Source organism: Schistosoma haematobium, chromosome ZW, assembly GCF_000699445.3.
Source record: "Schistosoma haematobium chromosome ZW, whole genome shotgun sequence".
Classification (NCBI taxonomy): Eukaryota; Metazoa; Platyhelminthes; class Trematoda; order Strigeidida; family Schistosomatidae; genus Schistosoma; species Schistosoma haematobium.
In genome coordinates, this window is record NC_067195.1 from 49,064,376 (window position 1) to 49,083,716 (window position 19,341).

Sequence of the window (19,341 nt, forward strand, 5' to 3'; positions counted from 1 at the left end):
ACTACAAAAGAGCGTGAATTATTCTAAATAGTTTTTGTTAGGACGTGGATCGCTAGGGACAATGAATGATCAATTTTGAGAGAAACGAGACCACCTAAATGACTTTAAGTAGAGTTAATATTCTATTGGATTCGAAATACCTAGGCGACCTGCAGTCCTGGTTGTAAGACATCGAGGAAGGTATTTGTGCTTTACGGTAATAATACCTGGTCCAACTGAACTGAGGATTCTCGAAAACTTTTTGTTCGACTACCTTTCTCTCCAAAAGAAGGATAACAACTGATTGCAATGCTGTGTAGGTATTGAGAAAGTCCAGTGTTGTGTTTAAGCATAGTGGTGATGATATCTCAACGTTACCACTTAGAAATAGGCTCCGGTGGCTTAGTCACTTTTTAAACAATTGAGCCAACCACTTTCATATCGCGCATAATTTTTAGACGTTGAAACTACGGAGAGAAAGCAGTAATCAATTTTTGACATGAAGGTATGGTATATAGAGTAGTCGTGCGGCATTAGATATCGTGAGTTTATCACAACTCCCTGAATACAATGCTTAAGATCCTTCAACTTACTGAGTTGATTCTGTACTATAACTGTTTCAGAATAGAAGCCGAAACTTTCTATTCCATTCTCCGTAAGTTCCAGTATATTATTTATTTAAATTTACTTTGGTTGCATTTATACTCAAATTGCGTAACCTTGGCATGGCTAAGGTGTTCAGCTTTCATTCACCAAGACCCATGTCTGAAACCCACTGCATTCACTTCCATTCGGACAGTCGGGTAGTATCATTAGCACTTAGCGTGTCTCAAATCCAAGTATCTAGCGAATGGGTCAATTATTTGTTATTATATTGTTACAGACCTCGTATTTTAGGATCATTTATTAACTGGATTGTTCTCATACTTCCAATTTTCACCAGATTGCCATTCTGTTTTTTTTCGCATCCCTTTGAGGCTCTATTGAATCAAGATTTTCTCTGTATAATAACAATCATGAACATATCATTAACTGATAATTTTATCCGTCACTACAGCCTTCTTTTCTGTATCTTCGCAGTTTTAAATGTTGTTGTTACAACTAGGGTTCTATCTTAAAATGTGACAAGCTGACCCAATAGATCATTAAGGCGCATTCAAAATGGTATGGTTTTTAGACTTTGTTTACTTTTCAATCTCCATTCCTAATGTCACCAATAATGATAATAGCGTTCTCGCTAACTAATCCAAGTTAGTAAGAACATCGAGACTATGTATCAGAGCTTCGGAAGCCTACGTTTTGACCTTGTATAAGGCACTCTTCCTGGTTTTAAAATCACATGAAATAGACACATCTCCAAACAACTTAATGTCTACTAATTAAACAAAGTAAAATTGATATGTATTTTAGATTTTTCTATGTAGCAGCAAATCAAAGGACGAAACAGTCTTTAAAAACTTTCAATATGGTACTTACGTAAACCATCAAGTTTTTAGTCACACAGAACCTCAACTTTGAAATAATTCCTGAGAATAAACAACTTGAAATAATTATAAAAATCCCCATAAAAACTTTGATTCGAAACAAATTATTGATCACCATTTACTAACCTTAGGAACGACTTGTGGTGACTCTAGAATTGATTTTAATGAGTAAAGAGGAGAGTCGATTTCCGACTCGAAATCATTTCCAAACCCAGATTTTGTGATACAGCTTTTTCCTTTGCGGACATGAAGAGATCCAAAAAAGGTTTGTGGAGATGAGTATAAGGAGTGACCAGTACATCTGTAGGAAAGTTCATTCCCGGAATGTGTATCATCAAAAGTAAGTTCAGGATCAGTTACACTTAATTCTTTGTGTCCAAACGGTAATATGGGTACTTTTGAAATAATAGGACAAGTCAAAGGAGCTAAAAAGATTTAGAAATAAGTGGAACTTACCCTTTATATTTCTGCTTTGGTGAATGGGTGTCACCGGGTGATTTTCTAAATCTAAGCTTAACGCTTCAAAAGAAGTCATCGAGATTGGGCAATCTTCAATAAGAGGTTGAGTCATTTCAACAATATGATAATGCATTGTGCTAGGAAGCTTGAACGCTGCACTCATAAATAGTTTGGACTTCAAGCGCAGACCCATAGTCAAAACCAGTAACAAAAACTAAAAAATTATTTACATAGAATGAACTTACACAATAGTGTCGGTAAGTAGGTCCGCGACTATCATCCGCATTCGTCGGGAAAATAGAGTTAAGATCAACAGAGAAGAAATCTAAAGCATTACTAATACAAATTTGTATACCTGACAAAATATTGTGTACCGTTTTGGGTATATCTTCACTGTTGATAACAGTGCTCATACTTGAATCCTTGCTTCATTCATAGTACAAAAATAAATAATAATTCAGAGTTAAAAACTGATTGGGGTATCGAATTTTAAACAGCTAGCTTGCTCAAAACTGAACACAAAAGCTACCTTTAGACCGACAATATAATAGTTCGCAATGGATTCGCCCTTCAATACTTCATATAAACGTAGCAACTTTTACAACTACATTTAGGCTTCGCTGAAATCCAAGCAACATGACTGATGATGTGAGTTTACGAGAAGTTTTGACAAGGAAATTGTAGTAACTTTCCAGATTCCCAAGAGCTCATCTCAGTTGTGAATACCCGTGAATTTTCGTGGGAAACTCAGAATAACAGCTACTAACTTACATAGGTATGAAATAGCGACTTATTTCTACCATCCCAGGAAGAGAATACTTACCGCAGTGGAGTCAGTGTGAAAGTGCAAACAAAAGAATAAAAGGACCCAAATACATCTCTGACAGACGTCAGTCAGTCAATCAGCTATAACGCAGGACCAGGTACATATGTGCATCAGTCTAAGTTGCCACACCTCATTAGCACAACAAAATTAACACCGGATTCATAGAAGTAGTTAATTCAATGGTGATAATATATAAAGGAAAGATTGCATATAGGGATATGGTACAGGAAGAATTAGATCGTAGAAAGATACAAAATAATTTTAGTCATATAGTTTAAAGGAAGACGGAGTGTATACACCTACACTATTGTGATCGATTCTGAGCCATGCCAATAAGTCTCCAACCATTGGTTACGATAGTCACGCGGACCCCAACCAAGTAGTCTGCATCTAATAACATGGCTCAGACCAGAAGTTAGTGACTTCGGGGACTGATGCCACGTTTTGGTTTGGCAGCCCCTAATTTTATTTCAACCATCCCTAACACTAGTCAGCATTACGCGTCGTGGTAATCGGGGTTCAGGCATACGTAACACGTGGCCCAACCATCTCAGTCGATGAAGATTCACAACCTCATCAACTGATTTACCATCATTCCCTAATATATACACAGTGAAGTCGAACTCCGAAACAAATAGTTAACTTTCACAAATTAAATAAGCGTGGCTAGGTATTCTGCAACCCATATGAAAAAATATCTTAAAATCATAGTTGTAATCACCAAAGTCAACCAACCCAATATTGGAACAAACGACTTATTAAGTTGAATACACAACCCATCAAGTCACAAAAATTTGTCAAGTTAACTGTCAAAGCAAGCACCCGCATTAATAAATTAGTCATCATAAGAAAGACGGCTAACGTATAGAAACAGTAACACTTGAAACAACTGAGTATCTACATTTGACTCATATTTCATCTATTTTCAAACTATGATATTCCCACATTCATGCTTCCAGCTCCAGACCTATGTTGTGATTAAGACTAGGTTAAGGCCTAATAAACTTTGTTTCTTTGACTAGACTAAGAAAACTCAGCAGTTTGTAAAATGATATACTGAACTTAATCAAATCTCTTGGGCTATATTAAGATATTTCTATGCATTTTGGAAAAATAGCATGAAATTGTTCACCGTAAAGGACCCAGATTAGAACAAGTGGTAACTAATAACTGCAAGTGATTTCTTTAAACATGAAAACTACTTCACTGCTTACCACAGATCAATAAGCTGCAGAAGCGTTCGCCACTCCCGAACATCTTTATCACTGCTGGACGGAATAATGTGCTCTACCCACTGTTGCAAACATCTGACTCTATTCTCATTCACTTCCATGTTGCGTGACATTAAGTAACTACCTCTATCAGCGAACTTGTAAATGTCAATCTGAAACGAGAAAAATAGTTCACAAACCTAGAAGTAGTAAAATAAATCATCACCCATGATACCGAAGCGTTGAGAAACAACTGCTATTTTGATTTACCAGAATACAATGCAACAATTAACTGGAGGAACAACGAACATACATGTGCAGTAACAGAAAAAGGACGATGTCAAAAGCCCGCTTGCCGTTTTAATTGACATTTTCGACAATTTAAAAGAATGTGTTTACACTACAGGAATGCTTGTGATCAACATTTCGGTTGCGAATAGTTACCTTTTATTGTTAACATACATCCAGAGTTAACAGTGGTTCCGTCATCGGACATACTTTTAGTTCAACAACAGTCTCAGTTTCAGTTTGTGAAGGACAGGAGGCTCGATGGCCTGTGTTAGTCCTGGTAATAGTGGTCTCTCAGTTGATCCAACTTTCTCTTGAAAGAGTCGACGGATGGAGCCTCAACCACGTGCTGAGGTAGTGAATTCCACTCGTTGATGATTCGATGGGAAAGTCGATAGTCAGCTGACAAGTAATTTGTTCTGGGTTTGTGAACTTTTTTGGAGTGTCCTCGTAAATTCTCTGTTTTGAAAGACAAGAAAAATGACGGCATATCGGGTGCGAATTTATCACTAAGCAATTTGAAAAGTGTAGTCAAGTCGCCTCCAGTTCTACGATGTGACAACGGGAATAGGTTCAGCTCGGCCAGTCGAGCATCATACGGAAGCTTCGCCATTCCTGGAATCAGCATTAGCTGCTTCTCTCTGAACATTTTCCAGAAGCTCACTGTCTTTTTTTAAGCAGGGGCTAGCCGCTTGCATGCAGTACTGAAGTTTGGGACGTACGAACACTGTATACAAAGTCAAAAACATTTTAGCGTTGACATGACTAAAAGCCCTACGTATTGACCATAAGGTTCTAAAACCTTTGGCGGCTATTGCACGGCAGTATGCAGTAGTCTTTAAATCTTGGCCAATGATGACTCCTAAGTCATTATATGTCTGGACGACAGGTAGCTCAGTGTTATTCATCGTGTATGTATCTGTACCTTGATGACCGATATGCATCACAACACACTTGGAAGTACTTATCGGCAAATGCCAGGTTTGAGACCATTCAGATAATTTCTTCAGGCCATTTCAGAGTTCTAAGCTATCACCCTTACATCGTATCGTTCTCCATATCTTGACATTGTCAGCATATAGCAAGACCGGTGATGATAGGAGACGAGGACGGTCATTTACATACAAGAGGAATAGCACTGGCCCCAAAACTGTACCCTGGGGCACTCCACTAAGCACAGTTTCCCAGCTAGATAACTTTGAGTTCACCCTTACTTTTTGTTGACGCCCAACTAAGAAGTCTTTTATCCACATCAATAGATTGCCTCCAATCCCGACATTCTTAACAGCCGGTTGTGCGGAACTTTGTCAAAAGCTTTACTGAAATCAATGAAGGCGACGTCTACATGTAGCTTTTGGTCCTTAGGAGCGCACCAGCTTTCACGAGCCACTAATAAGTTAGCGAGACAAGAATAACCTATTCTAAAACCATGCTGCTTCTCCGAGGTACTTAAACAGCTCCTTCCGAATAATCTTTTCTAAGATTTTAACAACCACACTAGTTAGGCTAACGGGTCGGTAATTCTCAGGTTTATGTTTCATACCTGTTTTGAAGACAAGACTTTGTAGTGGCATTAGACAATATCAGAGTAGACCATAATTCTACAACTTACAATGGCGTTCTTTCAGTCTTTTGGTAAACGATCCTGCGTTACGGATAGATTAAAGCATATACTTAAGTGTTTCGCAACGAAGTTAGATAATTCCTTCAGTAGCCTAGGATGCAATTCATCGCGCCCCGTGGATTTACATATGTCCAGCTTATTTAGCAGACCAAAGACATCGAGTTCCTTAATGGCCACGCTATCCAGTGTTTGTGTGGAGGGATTTATATGGACTGACGGGAAGGGTGTTTCTATGGTATATACATTGCTGAATTAGTTTGAGAACACTTGAGCCTTACCAAAGTCGTCCTCCACTAATGACGCGGCAGTACTGTCTCCCCATAGTGCAGGACTATTTCCTCTTCTTTTTGTCCTTCGGTTTATATAGGAATACAAGCGTTTAGGACATTCTATGGATTCCTTAACAATTTTTTCTTCGTACAACTTTCTAGACTTACGGAGGGCCGAGGCACAGGTATTCCGAGCTTTTCGATACTGAGATTTTGTCTCATCAGTCCTCAGTAACCCAAATCTATCCCACATTTTTCTTCTCTTATGGAGAAGGATGTGGACCTCTCTACTGAATCATAGTGGAGAGTTTCTCGGCCCCTTTGGTATAGTCCAAGGGATGTGTTGTGTGGTAACTTTTAAGTACAAATTTTAAAGAGCGTCCTAAGCCGTTTCAATTGAGTACTCTGGGTCTATAGTCCAATCTACTAACGATACTGAGTGCATGATATCTGGTATGTTTGCTTTCCAGACGTTAGGTCTGAATTGAGCTAACGCGTGCTCGTGATTGACAGTTATATGGAAGTCGAAAGTAAGAGCTGCGTGTTCACTTTTACCTAGGGGTGGCATGTAGTGGAGGTTCGCAACGTCATCCTCATAGTGGGGCAATATAAGATCTAGTAAGGATGATTCAGTGTCCAGATCGTACCTTGTCGCTTCTTTCACATGTTGCACTAGGGCACATGTAATAACCGCATCAACTAGTTCCTGTTCGAAGGAATTTCCTGACGATTCAGTTCGCAAATTTTCCCAGTCTACCATAGGTGCATTAAAGTCCCCTAGGATTAGACATCGACCACTTTGTGACCAAGTATTGAGATTGCTTAGCAGGATCTCATTTACCTCACAGCTTAAACTGCTATGGACCAAATCAATCAACAGCTCTTGTTCCTTGCATTTCAAGCGGCAACTAACTAATTCACACGTCCCACTCTCATGGGATACAACCTACGACAATGTCAAATGGGATAGTATTCCTAACGAATAGAACTACTCCCCCTCCTTTGCGCTTTTGTATTCTGTCGGCCCTCACTAACGTAAAACCCTCGAAATCAAGTTCCATACTATCTATAGACAGTGTCAGCCAGGTTTATTTAACTGCAATTATTTCTGGCTTTGAAGAGTCAGTTTGTACACCTAGTTCGGGCACTAGTGTAACAGATCCGAAGCCTATTTAAGTGGCACTGAACTTTGACCAAATTGTTATGTTCTAGTTTGAGTTTTTGCTCGAAACAAGCTGTACAATAATATAAGTCACTTACGAAGGCCTATTCGAGTGTTGGAGTTGCCCATCTCTCAACTGTTCGAAAATTGCTGTTGCTCTGCAGGATGTCATTAGACCTTCCTGAACGGAGACACTGTAAGTTTTAGTTGTTTGCACTCACGCGTAGTTGTGAAAGGTTTACAAGTTATGACTTAAGCCCATGATCTCTTCTAGAGCCGCCTGCCAGTTGTCATAACGTAGCTAAGTCCTTGGTTAGCCAACGATAATGGGATGTGAAGATAGATCGATGTATTAAGGTGTAGAAAATCCAAGTTGACTAGCTATCGTAAGAGGTGCGCGGAATGGCGCACACAAATGTGTGGGTTCTGTATGTCATCTAGATTTTTGGTTAAGAGCTCTCAGATGAGGTCGTGTTTAGTGAAACTAATAGGATCCTCATCACAGCATGGACTTATAAGGATATTTATTTCTGGCATGACGTCACTGATAATCATTCTGTTGAGAATGAATAGCGTTGAAAATCTCTCACCACTCTCGTTCCTTCCTCCAAGTCCATAACCACATATTCAATGTTGTCTATCCAGATCTTGGCGTTTAAATCCCCCGTCGAGATTATCAGGTGTGAAGATGCCACAAGTATTTGGAGTTTGACAACACTTTAACCAGTGACACCTATGATTGAATCGTGCCCACACAGTGAAATCGAACGTCAGAATCGAGGACGTTTCAAGATATATTTGATTGATTATCAATTTATCGAGAAGTGACTGATCTAGACTAACTAGCGGTCGCAGGAGGAGTTGAGCTCGTGATCTGATGCGGATGCATGACCAAGCGCCTTCAGCTAGGTCAGTCCGTTAAAACTGTGGTCAGCATCAAACGTCAAAGACTTACAGGGCTATTGATTTTGGAGATTAATTTACCGCTACAGATCACTCCCCCCTAGGGAGTAATGATGACCCTAAGACGTGGCCAGTCAGAAGTTTAAACCCAACGACTCTTTCGTTGGTAAACACTGTTCTGACAGCTTATTATGTTCAGCAGCGTCTGGTCGCCTTTCCTTACTATAAGAGGCCATGTGGTACAATATAATAATGAAGCAACTCGTACAATGAAAATTTCGGTTCATCGTAAAACTCGTCGATCTTTTTTCGTCTTTTCCGGCTGTCCTGTAAAACAAAAATGGATAACTATGTGTCGAATTACACTCGTACGTGAGTGAAGACACAAAGCAGGCGAAAACAGGAAAATAAACTAATATGCATGTGTTTCTTAAACATGTAATAGCATAAGGAGATTTTAACAGAATGATTTACTTTCAGGGTTATTTTGGGAAAAGTATATATAAATATGCACATACAAGCAAGCATATTAGCAAATGAAACAATTTGTTTTTGTTTTTTCGAATGAATATATTTAAGCATATTAAAATTTGTTTATTTGCTCCTATTTTTTTTGACATAATATTATTGAAAAATCGAGACGAATCAAAATGTTACTTAGTGTTGTTACAACAGAAATGAAGATATTTGGCTGGTTAAAACTTTTATATTGAATATTATTAATTTCACTGTTTTTGGATGCATTTGTTTTACTCAGCTGCTGAACTTGTTTGTAATTATCTACAACCGGAAAGAGAAGTTAAACAAACAGATGGTTTTGTGTTTCCGTCCATTAACCTACGTTTGCGTATATCGATGAGTGAATTATAGTGTTGTAGTAGGTCTATACCAATGAGTGGCATAGAAACATCTGCAATTTAACATCCGTGCTCTCAAGAACCATAGAAAAAATCATCCACAAACAGCTATTATCATTTTTACTTTCGGCTAGACTGATTAGCCCACCGCAACACGGGTTTATGACTAAACGCTCATGTTTCACATCGCACCTGGAATTTCTTGATCAAATTACCCAGAGAAGAGATGTTGGTCACTCAGTGATAATTCTTTACTTCTATTTTAGTAAGGCTTTCGACAGTGTCTCACACAAACTTCTTCCTTTAAAACTCTCTTCATTTGGCATACAGAATCCCCTTTTATCTTGGCTCAAATCGTTTTTAGAAGAACGTAGCCAAATCGTTCGCTTTGGATCTCGCTACTCTCAACCTGTGAATGTAGCCAGTGGGGTTATACAAGGAAGTGTGGTTGGTCCATTACTCTTTCTCCTTTTTATCAATGACGTGTGTTCCCTCTTTCAATATGGTAAAACTTCCTTTTTTGCAGATGACCTAAAAGTAGTTTATTCATTCTCTTCTCCCACCAAAGAAAGCTATATTTCAGCGGTAATCCAAGAAGAAATAAGCAAGTTATATGAATGGACAGTTTCGTCGGAGTTGCCAACTAATTTTGACAAAAGTGGATTTATTCACATTGGTCGCTGCCTTAACTTAAATCTGACTACACACAAACATACACTCAAACCTCTCAACACTGTTTGTGACTTGGGTTTAAGATATAGCAACAGTCTTAACTTTTCTGAACACATTGCATCTCAAGTATCCAAAGCTAGAAAGCTCATCGGATTCATAGTGATAAACTTCAATAATATCGAATCGGGATTATTATTATTATTATTATTATTATTATTATTATTATTATTATTATTATTATTATTATTATTATACAGAAAATGTATCTTACCCATTCTTGAATATGGTATTTTAGCTTACAGTAATTGCAGGCATAATGACCTGATTAAAATTGAAGGTGTTCAAAGAAGGTTCACCAAAGTTGTTCTGGGGTATTCCGACAAAAAAGACTATCACCAAAGATGTCAACAACACAAATTAGGACCTCTCTGGATCAGATGTATCAAATTAAATCTTGTCTCTATCTACCAGCTTATTAACGGTATTTCCTACTCTTCGGTATCCACCCCTTCATACTCTGTGATATCATGCCCCAATCTACGCAACAAGGAGAATGTTCTAGCGACTCCAACGACCCGCTCAAACTTACGCCAGAACGTTTTCGCTATTCGCTACCCAACTATGTGTAACAGACTGCCAGTGAACCTCCGTTGCAGTAAAACTACAACCTGATTCAGAAGTCTCATTGATGATTTTCTTTCCGAAAGTGGATTGTGTCACCTATTAAATATCAATGTATTTAATAATGATTTGTACAAACAAGGTCCGTCATCCATCTAATTGACTGAAAAGCAAAATATAACCTTTGAAACTTTTCACGTCTATTTTATTTTATTTCTATTCATCTTAACATATGAAGTCTGCTTATGTTCGTATTTACAATTATTACCGTTATTAATATCACTATTGGTCCCCCGACACATTAGATATTCTTTTTATCTCCTCTTGTCCTTCTAAACATATTTAACTCCAGATTGTTAAGACAATAACTTGTATTACACTTAAACTAACTTCTCAGACTCGTTTTATCTTCACTATGCATATATGACTCATACATATTGATATTTTGTTATGCTTTTCACTTAATTGAGACCATCATAGCATCACTCCAAACTATGACTGCACAAACATTTATTCCAGCGTCATATCTTACTCCAGTAACAAGTTATTTTTTCTTAATTATTTTCTGTTTTATTTTTGTTACTAATTTGACGATAGATACATAGTCGTTTATTCTTATTTTGTGTTCATAAACACGCCTATTAAACTATTTGCGTATTTCACGTCTCCTTTATTTCTATCCCCTTATTTTCTTCCTTTCCTTCTTTAAACTCAATTCAACATTCTTCTCAATTACACAGAACCTGATTTATTATTATTCTATTATTACTACTCCCTGTTTTCAGATATGGCAAATATAATGCTAACGTTATTGAAACTTGTGTATTATTGAATTTGTGAAAAAACCCAAAATGGTTTCTTCACAGCACTTATGTACTCATAAGATGTTTGTGAATAATAATAATAATAATATCGAAAATCCAGCGTATGAATTTGCGCAAACCCGCGTTAAGTTAGACGTATCGTTTACCATATGTGGTGATCGGTTTTCCGTTTGCCGCCTGTAAGTCTAAAATCGATTCGTGCAGTCGGTTATTAGAATTTTCTGAAAGAGCACTAACTTCTGCGCCAGTGTCCATGAGGTAACAAACTTTCGTAATCACAACAGTGACATATGGCAAACTGCTATGTTCGTCATCTACGGTTGTCGTTAACACGTTCCAGCTGGGAAGTATCGCGTAACGTTCTTCATGTCGGTCGGTTTGGATCTCGGAAAATCGCAGGGTTTTCTACAATTTCGAGATGATTTTCCGTAGTGATTATGATACCATTACCAATTGGGGTTATCTGTCTCTTGTGGTCCAGAGACAGATCGTTTTCGTGAAGAACTCGATGCGTTTTTGATTGTTTACGGTCATGACAAATACGAATGTATCGCATGAGCGTGAGATTGCAAATTATGGACGACCTTTGAGAGACGACAAGATGACCTTGAAAGTGTCTACCTACTTACTAGGGCTAAATGAGGGTTATAAAGCAGTTCGAAAATTAACGATTATGATTCGCAGTTGGTGGTAAGGGTTAGGAATTAGATTTTTTGTTTTTCATCACGAACTGACATAAGCTAAAACGCCAAGACGCTATTTGGCCAAATGGTCGAGTGAATTTTGCGCCAAAATCCGAAACCTGTTATTCTAAATCCGATTGGTTAGTCCATAAATCATAGTCTCGCCGTTGTTGGAGAGGTGATCTAACCTTTGTTAATCGGTTTGGTCTCCACGTTTCAAAATAGACCGTTTTAGAGTTTCATGAGGTTCCGAAACATCACTAGTAAACACAGTAGGTGTGACTTGAATTCGCGCGGGAGTATTTTACTACTACGAGGAATTGTGCACGTCGATCGGTTACGCCGTGCTCGTAGAAGTCAACCTCTGAGAAGCAGAACCAAGCTTCTATGCCGTCCGACCACCATGGAATTAGATGTAGTGAGGATGGTGTCATGGTCTTGGTCTTAAGTACCTTCTAAGTTTGTTCTGTCATGGTGAATATGAAGTACAGGAATGAACGAGCAAACAAATATCCAAAAATACGAAAAAAATCACTATATATAAAAATTCAAGTAAAGCAATGATATATTAAGTTCCAAAAAGGAACGGACTCAGTTTATGAGTTGGTGTACCAGATCACATCGGCCTCACCAATGAAAATGCCACTGGCTAGAGGTTGCAGGAGATCTGGTGCGGATGAATGGCCGAGCGCCTTCAGCTAGGTCAGTTCATTAAAACTAGTGTGGTCAGCACCAAATGTCGAAGACTTACAGAGCTATTGCTTTTGGGATTTATTTACTGCTGCAAACGGAGGCTACTGGAAGTAAGAACACTACAGCTACCTAGTTGACACAAAATGATTATTAAACATGGATTCGATACCTGAGAATCAATAAAAATATTCCCAATAACATTGGATCAGATATACATCTGCAAGGGTTCTAGCAACCTTTCCAGGCAGACACTCAAAGATTAAGAGTCATACACTGAACCACGCCGTGACCTTGAGGGAAGTCAAATCCAATCCTACTGTCAATGGACCTGCAACATGCAACTGTAAATTAAGTAATAAAAGGTCAATATTTAGCGTAGATCAAATAACAAATGCTCGAACAAAGAGGCCTGAGGAACATAACCTGTGTTTTAAAAGAGACTTAAATAAAGGTTAGAATACAAGTGAGGTAGACGAAACAAATAAATGACAATGCTATCAATGCAATGCTGAGAGGGGATTTTCATCCTTCTGTTTTCGTTACATTTTTGAAGTCGTCCAGCAGCCCAGAACACAGTTAATGCTTCCCTCTGAGTTTGCGAACAACTTTGTTCAGCAACAGTAAGTTTGAGTGAAGCACAGATCACTGATCTAGCTTTCTGCTCCAAAACTGCATCAATACCTACATATGATCCATCAGTAATTAGTACAAGGTATGCACTAGGAGGGAGCAAGTTCGAAGAAGAGCATCACTTTCAAGAAAGTTTAGTTGACTGAGTAGTCACGACCCTCGTTCCTCATCCAATTTAAATGAAATGGATGTCAATGTTTGAAACAAACAATTAGCACGACAAGAAAACTAAGGAACAAAACGGAAATAGTTTAGAAGAGCACCTACAAGTGAACGCAGTTCTGTAAGATTTCTCAAAGATGGGTATTTGGTGGTGGGCTAGTCACTTCAAACCTGGTTAAAAAGCATCACCATCAACTGGGTATCCAAGACATTCAAAGCTAGATGCATTTTTTTTCAATCAAACGACTTAACAAAGCAATGCGTCACTGTTCATGAGCTATTTTATCAGAACCATCAATAGTAAGATCACGTTGATAGACTTCAACACCTTTAAGATCACGTAATTCATCATTCATCACTTCCTCAAATATAACTGGAGAACAACTTGTATTTGAATAGACCAGAAGGAGTGTTAATTGTCGTCGAATTAGATAAAGATTGACCCTAATAATCTGAAGATGAGCATCTTTTAAGTCGAATTTCAAGGATACCTTAGACCTATGAAGTCAACTAAGAATATCTTCAGCTTCCTCCATTGTACACGTTTGCTTCAACAAACTGGAGCTTAGTGTTAATCTACAGCCACCGCATATTCTAGGGGTCTTGCCATCAAACTGCAATCGCGTAACAATAGGAGTATCCTGTGCAACAGATTGAATTGGTTCAATGATACTTTTTGTACACAAATCATTCAATATCTTATGTACTGTTTCTCGGAGACCATAAGGAATTATTCGTCCTTTAAGAAAGACTGAATCACCCTGTACTTGAAGTTTGATGGGTTGAATTCACATTCCCTCTACTGTAGTTAGCACAGGTAGCTTCCAAATCCTTAAGTAAAGCATCATAACTTTCTTTAAAAATTTTAAGCCTTTCTAAGTTTTTCAAAACTAGTATTAACGGTCTTGTTTCAATAACTTAGAATTCATAAGGCATATATTAGGAATTATCATCATTAATTAGCAATTCATATAATCCTCGGATAAGCAGTTTGTGTCCAGTATCCCCAATACTGGGTCTTCAGCGAGTCGTACTACGAAGTTAGAATCTAGAGATTTCAAGTTTTTCAATGAAAGAAGGGACTCTATACTGCCTGTGTTAACAATAATATTATGGAATCGATCAAGGGTGGTACGTAATCACTTCTGAATATGCAAATTACTTTTCGAAGTCGTGAATAAAGATAACTGATCATTAGAAACACCCGACTTAACAAAATCAGAACTAGAAGGTTTATCATCACTAGTGGCGAGTTGAGCAGTAGCTTTACAGACCGACTTCATATGTCCTATTTTGCCACACTTAAGGCATTTAGCATGAAAGAAGCCCTCTCCACTATATTTGCTGCAAAAAAGTTCCACAAGATGCTGCTTGGCAGGCATTTCACCTTATTAACAGACCATAAACTGCTACTGACAGTTTTTGGATCCAAAAAGGTATCCCTGTATATACAGCAAACCGTCTACAGCGACGGGCAACTACACTGCTGGGCTATGATTTCAAGGTAAAGTATCAACCGACAACGGATTTTGGATAGGCAGATACCCTCTCAAGATTGATTGGTTCACATGCAAATCAAGAAGAGAAGGTGCCTGTAGCTGCCATAGATGTTGGGGCTGAGGTTCACAAAGTATTGGCAGACGCAGTTTCCTGACTCCCGGTCACATTCGAAGCCATTAAAGAAGCTAGCAAGAAGGATAATGCATTGAAGATTGTTCGCCACTTCATACTCAACAAGTGGCATTCATCTAGACTACATGGAGATCTCTTACAATATTTTCGTCGACGAGAGTCCTTAACGGTTGTCGATTCGTGCATCATGTTTGGCCACCGTATCGTTATGCTCAGAAATCTTCGACACCAATTCATTATGCAGTTCCACAGTGGGCACCCGAGGATAAGTAAAATTAAATCACTAGCTCGCAGCTATACATACTAGCCGTCAATGGACCATGATATAGAACAAAAATGTAGCAGTTGTTGGTCCTGTCTAGAGGCTGCGAAGAATCCAACGAAAGCTGAACCACAACCATGGCCCAAACCGGACGGGCCTTGGCAAAGAATACACGCTGATTTCGCCGGACCAATACAAGGCAGAAATTACTTAGTTGTTGTCGATGCTTTCACAAAACGGCCAGAAGTATATGACATGCCGAAAACGACATCAGAGAGTACAATAAGAAGATTGTCAGGATTGTTTGCTTGTTTCGGGGTTCCAGAGTTCTTAGTGACCGACAACGGTACTCAGTTTTTCATCCGCTTTCAAACGCTTTTGCAGTGAAAATCTCCTCCGTATCATCCTCAGTCGACTGGCCAAGCAGAAAGATCCGTGGATACGATAAAAAGAGCTCTGATCAAAGGGGAGGTGAGGGTACCCCAGAACAAGTGATCAGTAAGTTCCTAAGGTCTTACAGAGTTACCCCTAATCCGGCAGTACCAGAAGGGAAGTCACCAGCCGAGTGTATGTTCGGAAGGAAAATCCGGACAGTCTTTAACAGTATGTTGCCACCCAGAAAGACAAATAAACCCACGAATGAGTATCGTACGGTCACTCGTAGCTTTCAGGTGGATGAAAAGGTACTTATCAAATCGTATCAAGGTAATAGGAAGTGGGAACCAGGTGTCATAGAACGTCGAATCGGAAATGTACTGTACGTAGTTCGGATAGGTGTCGGAAAATGTATAAGACACATAAATCAAATGCGAAGAGACGGCAGTACAATGGTCTCAGAAAGCCGACTCCCATTTCAATTGCTCGTAGATTCATCTCAGAATTGCCCTCAGGCGCGCAAACATAGAAGATGTAAACAACGCAAGGGCAAAGCAGTACAACCCTCGAGAGTGATGGACCGCAAGAGGAATGTGGCAACCAAGTTTCAGGTGGATCCGAGAAAAAAGTCTTACACAACAGAGTTTAAAGAAGGAAGGTGTGGCGACGGAACACGGGTGAACTCGAGGAAGCTGTAAGAGGCTCAGAAGGAGCCGAAGATATTTCATCCAATCACCTTTTGGAAGAATATACTAGAATTCCTACATGTAGCTTCCCCTGTATGTGGATTGGAGGACTGTAATGATGATTTCGTTCTTACTAAAAACTATAAATACCTGACAATTTTGTACTATAACTGACACTGTCTGGGAATAATATTCCTTTCATCAGTCTTCTGTCTTCTCATTGCGACTTGAGAGTGTTCTGGCGTTCTAGTGCTCACGTTATACGCGGTATATCAAGAACAACCTTCTAGATATAACAAAGACACATGAATTACATAAGCGAAATCTACCATAGGATAAGCATTTACTAAAACTGTGCTCACTTCTATAACCTGCCTTGCAACTCACTTTTTGTATTTTCACGAGAATCAGAACCATTATTAACCAAACGTGAGCTCGAACGACATTGAGAATGAAGTTCATCACGACGACTAAGAGAAGTATTAGAAATTTTCACTGATTGAAAATCAAGTCCATTCACTGCCTCGTAGTTAACACATGCTATTTTTATTTCTTGGAATGAACTTTTAGGCTTCAGAATTACTTCACTTTCTAAATTTTGAATATTTATACCAGCAATCAAGCAGTCACGAATTTGAGTTGTCCTTTGTTCTCCAACATTGCACTTCGCTGATTGTGTCTGTACTTCCAGTATAAAGTCTTTAACTTTCTGATCGTTCTGTGGCATCACTTTAGGAAACTTCGATCTATCTCTGCATTCAAAGCTATCAGACTTCACTACACTAAGTATTAATTCCCTGAGTGATGTATACGACAATGAGACTTAATTCACTTGATATTTTTTTAGTTGAATCTTCCCATTGATGTTTTAGGACTGAAATTGATCAGTCTCTTATTGGCATATGTGCATACTGTGCGTATGCCTCGATATTGCCTTAATTTACAAGCATTATAAGCAAAGATGGATCCAAGTAAAACAATATCAAGTGAAATAAACTTCAACCCATTGCACAAGCAAGTGGCTATCAGGACTCAGTAGCTAAGTGGATAACGCGATGGCGTTTGAAGCGAACGGTGCTGAGTCCGAGTCCCAGGGTGAACATCAACTCTGAGATGCAGGTACATCCAGATGACGAGTCCCAAACAGGACGAAACGCGCGTCCTGGATTCCACTGCTAGCCACTATCCATCTTTGCTTATAATGACAATGAGACTTGTTTATAAGGAAAATCCAGCTTATTTGGTAGGTTATGAGCTTCTTTGCTGGTGAATGTTAGGAAATAAGTTGCGAATTTATAATTTTCATACTTTTTTCAAGTCATGCACCAGGTTTCGAACTGCTGTATGTCAATCTTCATATCACCACTTTTACACAAAATTGACAGTGGCTGTTTTGCTTGTCTTCAGTTCTTAGAAATAAATAAAGACTCAAACTACTTAATAATAATGAATAGTATTATTAATACAATAAAGAAAAAGACATGGACGTCGTTCGTAGAAAGTTAATGAACGTAGACATTTCCAGTTGAACATGAGTTCGGAAGAAGCTTAGAGTATATTAAATAAACTTATTTGAAATAGATGACTTTTTCCACACTATTTGGTCATCAACGAACATTTTAACTAACACATCGTGTAAGCAACCAGAAACTATTTTGGTTTTGTATGTCTACAAATCTGGTTTACTATTAGATCATTACTTCGTATCATGAAAATTCCTGCCTTGTGATTTAGTTAATTTCACCTGAGTCATGTGACAGAACCTTCAACCAATTTATGATACACTATTATAACTACTTAAGTATTTCTCGGTATCCTCTAATCACGTGGAATTTTAACAAGTATTCAACAACGATCGACACTTCATTATCTGAGTCATCCACTGTCATATGTATATAATAAACAACTGCATCTATGGTCTTACTATTTCTCATGTAATATAATGCTGACTGGAATTTATGGATGAGAATCTGTGCAATTCACTTCTTTTGTTATGATAATATAATGAATTGAGAAAATATGATCTCAGAACTGCACTATTTCCGATATAATAATCTTCATTTACTTGTTAATATTTAGCAAACTATTAAATTTCAGAAAATGTTGCTGAATTTTAACTTCACTACCATCTATTACATTGTAATCTACAAATTCAGACGAGTTCAACTTCCCGAAACTGTTCACTAGATGGAGATTTTAAAAGATTTTAACATGATTGACCCAATATTACAAAATTAATCACATGGACGTGACAATTGGGATTCAAGTTAACTTCTCCGAAATTGATGGTAAAACATTCACTTCAATTTAATATAAAAGGGAATAGTTACTAGGTTAACCAAAACCCATAATGATCAGTTGTGATCATTTAGGTACCTTGATACTTCATGATAGAGAAATCAGTTTTTCGTACTACTTAAATGTAATCATCAGTCAACTTTGTCAAGTTACTCATTTGGTTGTTGTTGGAATTTCCCACCTTTAGATGACTTTTTTCAGCCATGACTTGTTAGAAACCGTAGCATTAATCGTGGTCACTAAAACAAAAGTGCCGTGAGTTAACTAAAACGAACAGCAGCTGGACAGTACATATGATGATCAACAGATCCGTGTACATCTTCGATAACTAATAGCCGGTAGAGGTAAAACAACCATCACGAGTTCAAATGCAAATGGTGTCTACTTTCTTATATTATCTAGAATTAGACTTTTTTTATTACTGTAATAGAATTAACAGCTAATTATCTACAAGTTTTTTGTTTCATGAAGTAATAATACAAACAGTATGATTCACAAATAATTCTGAACCCGATTCCTTTGAAAGATAGATGGTTTGCATCAGTTTCCGCACTCTACAAGTTCTATTACTATTAGACCGACGTTTAAGTAACTACAATTGGATACGTTATTATCGTTCAGCCACTAATCCTTTTATGGTTTGATTGAAACATGAAAATTATCGGTGTTATCCAAGTAATTTATCAGTAGAAAACCATATAAGAACAAGTAGTTCACCCAAACTACTAGGCCAACTGTTAT

General features: G+C 38.1%; 1 protein-coding gene across 1 annotated transcript in view; it reads right to left on the reverse strand.

Annotated features, from left to right (window-relative positions):
* The window catches only part of LRRC9_3 (Leucine-rich repeat-containing protein 9), a gene marked incomplete at its 5' end in the record, with an annotated part of 29,493 nt that extends 25,400 nt beyond the window's left edge, over positions 1 to 4,093 (reverse strand). The window contains 3 exons of the mRNA XM_051218778.1: positions 1,590 to 1,888; positions 2,278 to 2,348; positions 3,963 to 4,093. Of these exons, the coding sequence (XP_051071714.1) occupies positions 1,590 to 1,888; positions 2,278 to 2,348; positions 3,963 to 4,093 (501 nt within the window). The remainder of the gene's footprint in view (positions 1 to 1,589; positions 1,889 to 2,277; positions 2,349 to 3,962) is intronic.
* Positions 4,094 to 19,341: the final 15,248 nt, after the last annotated feature.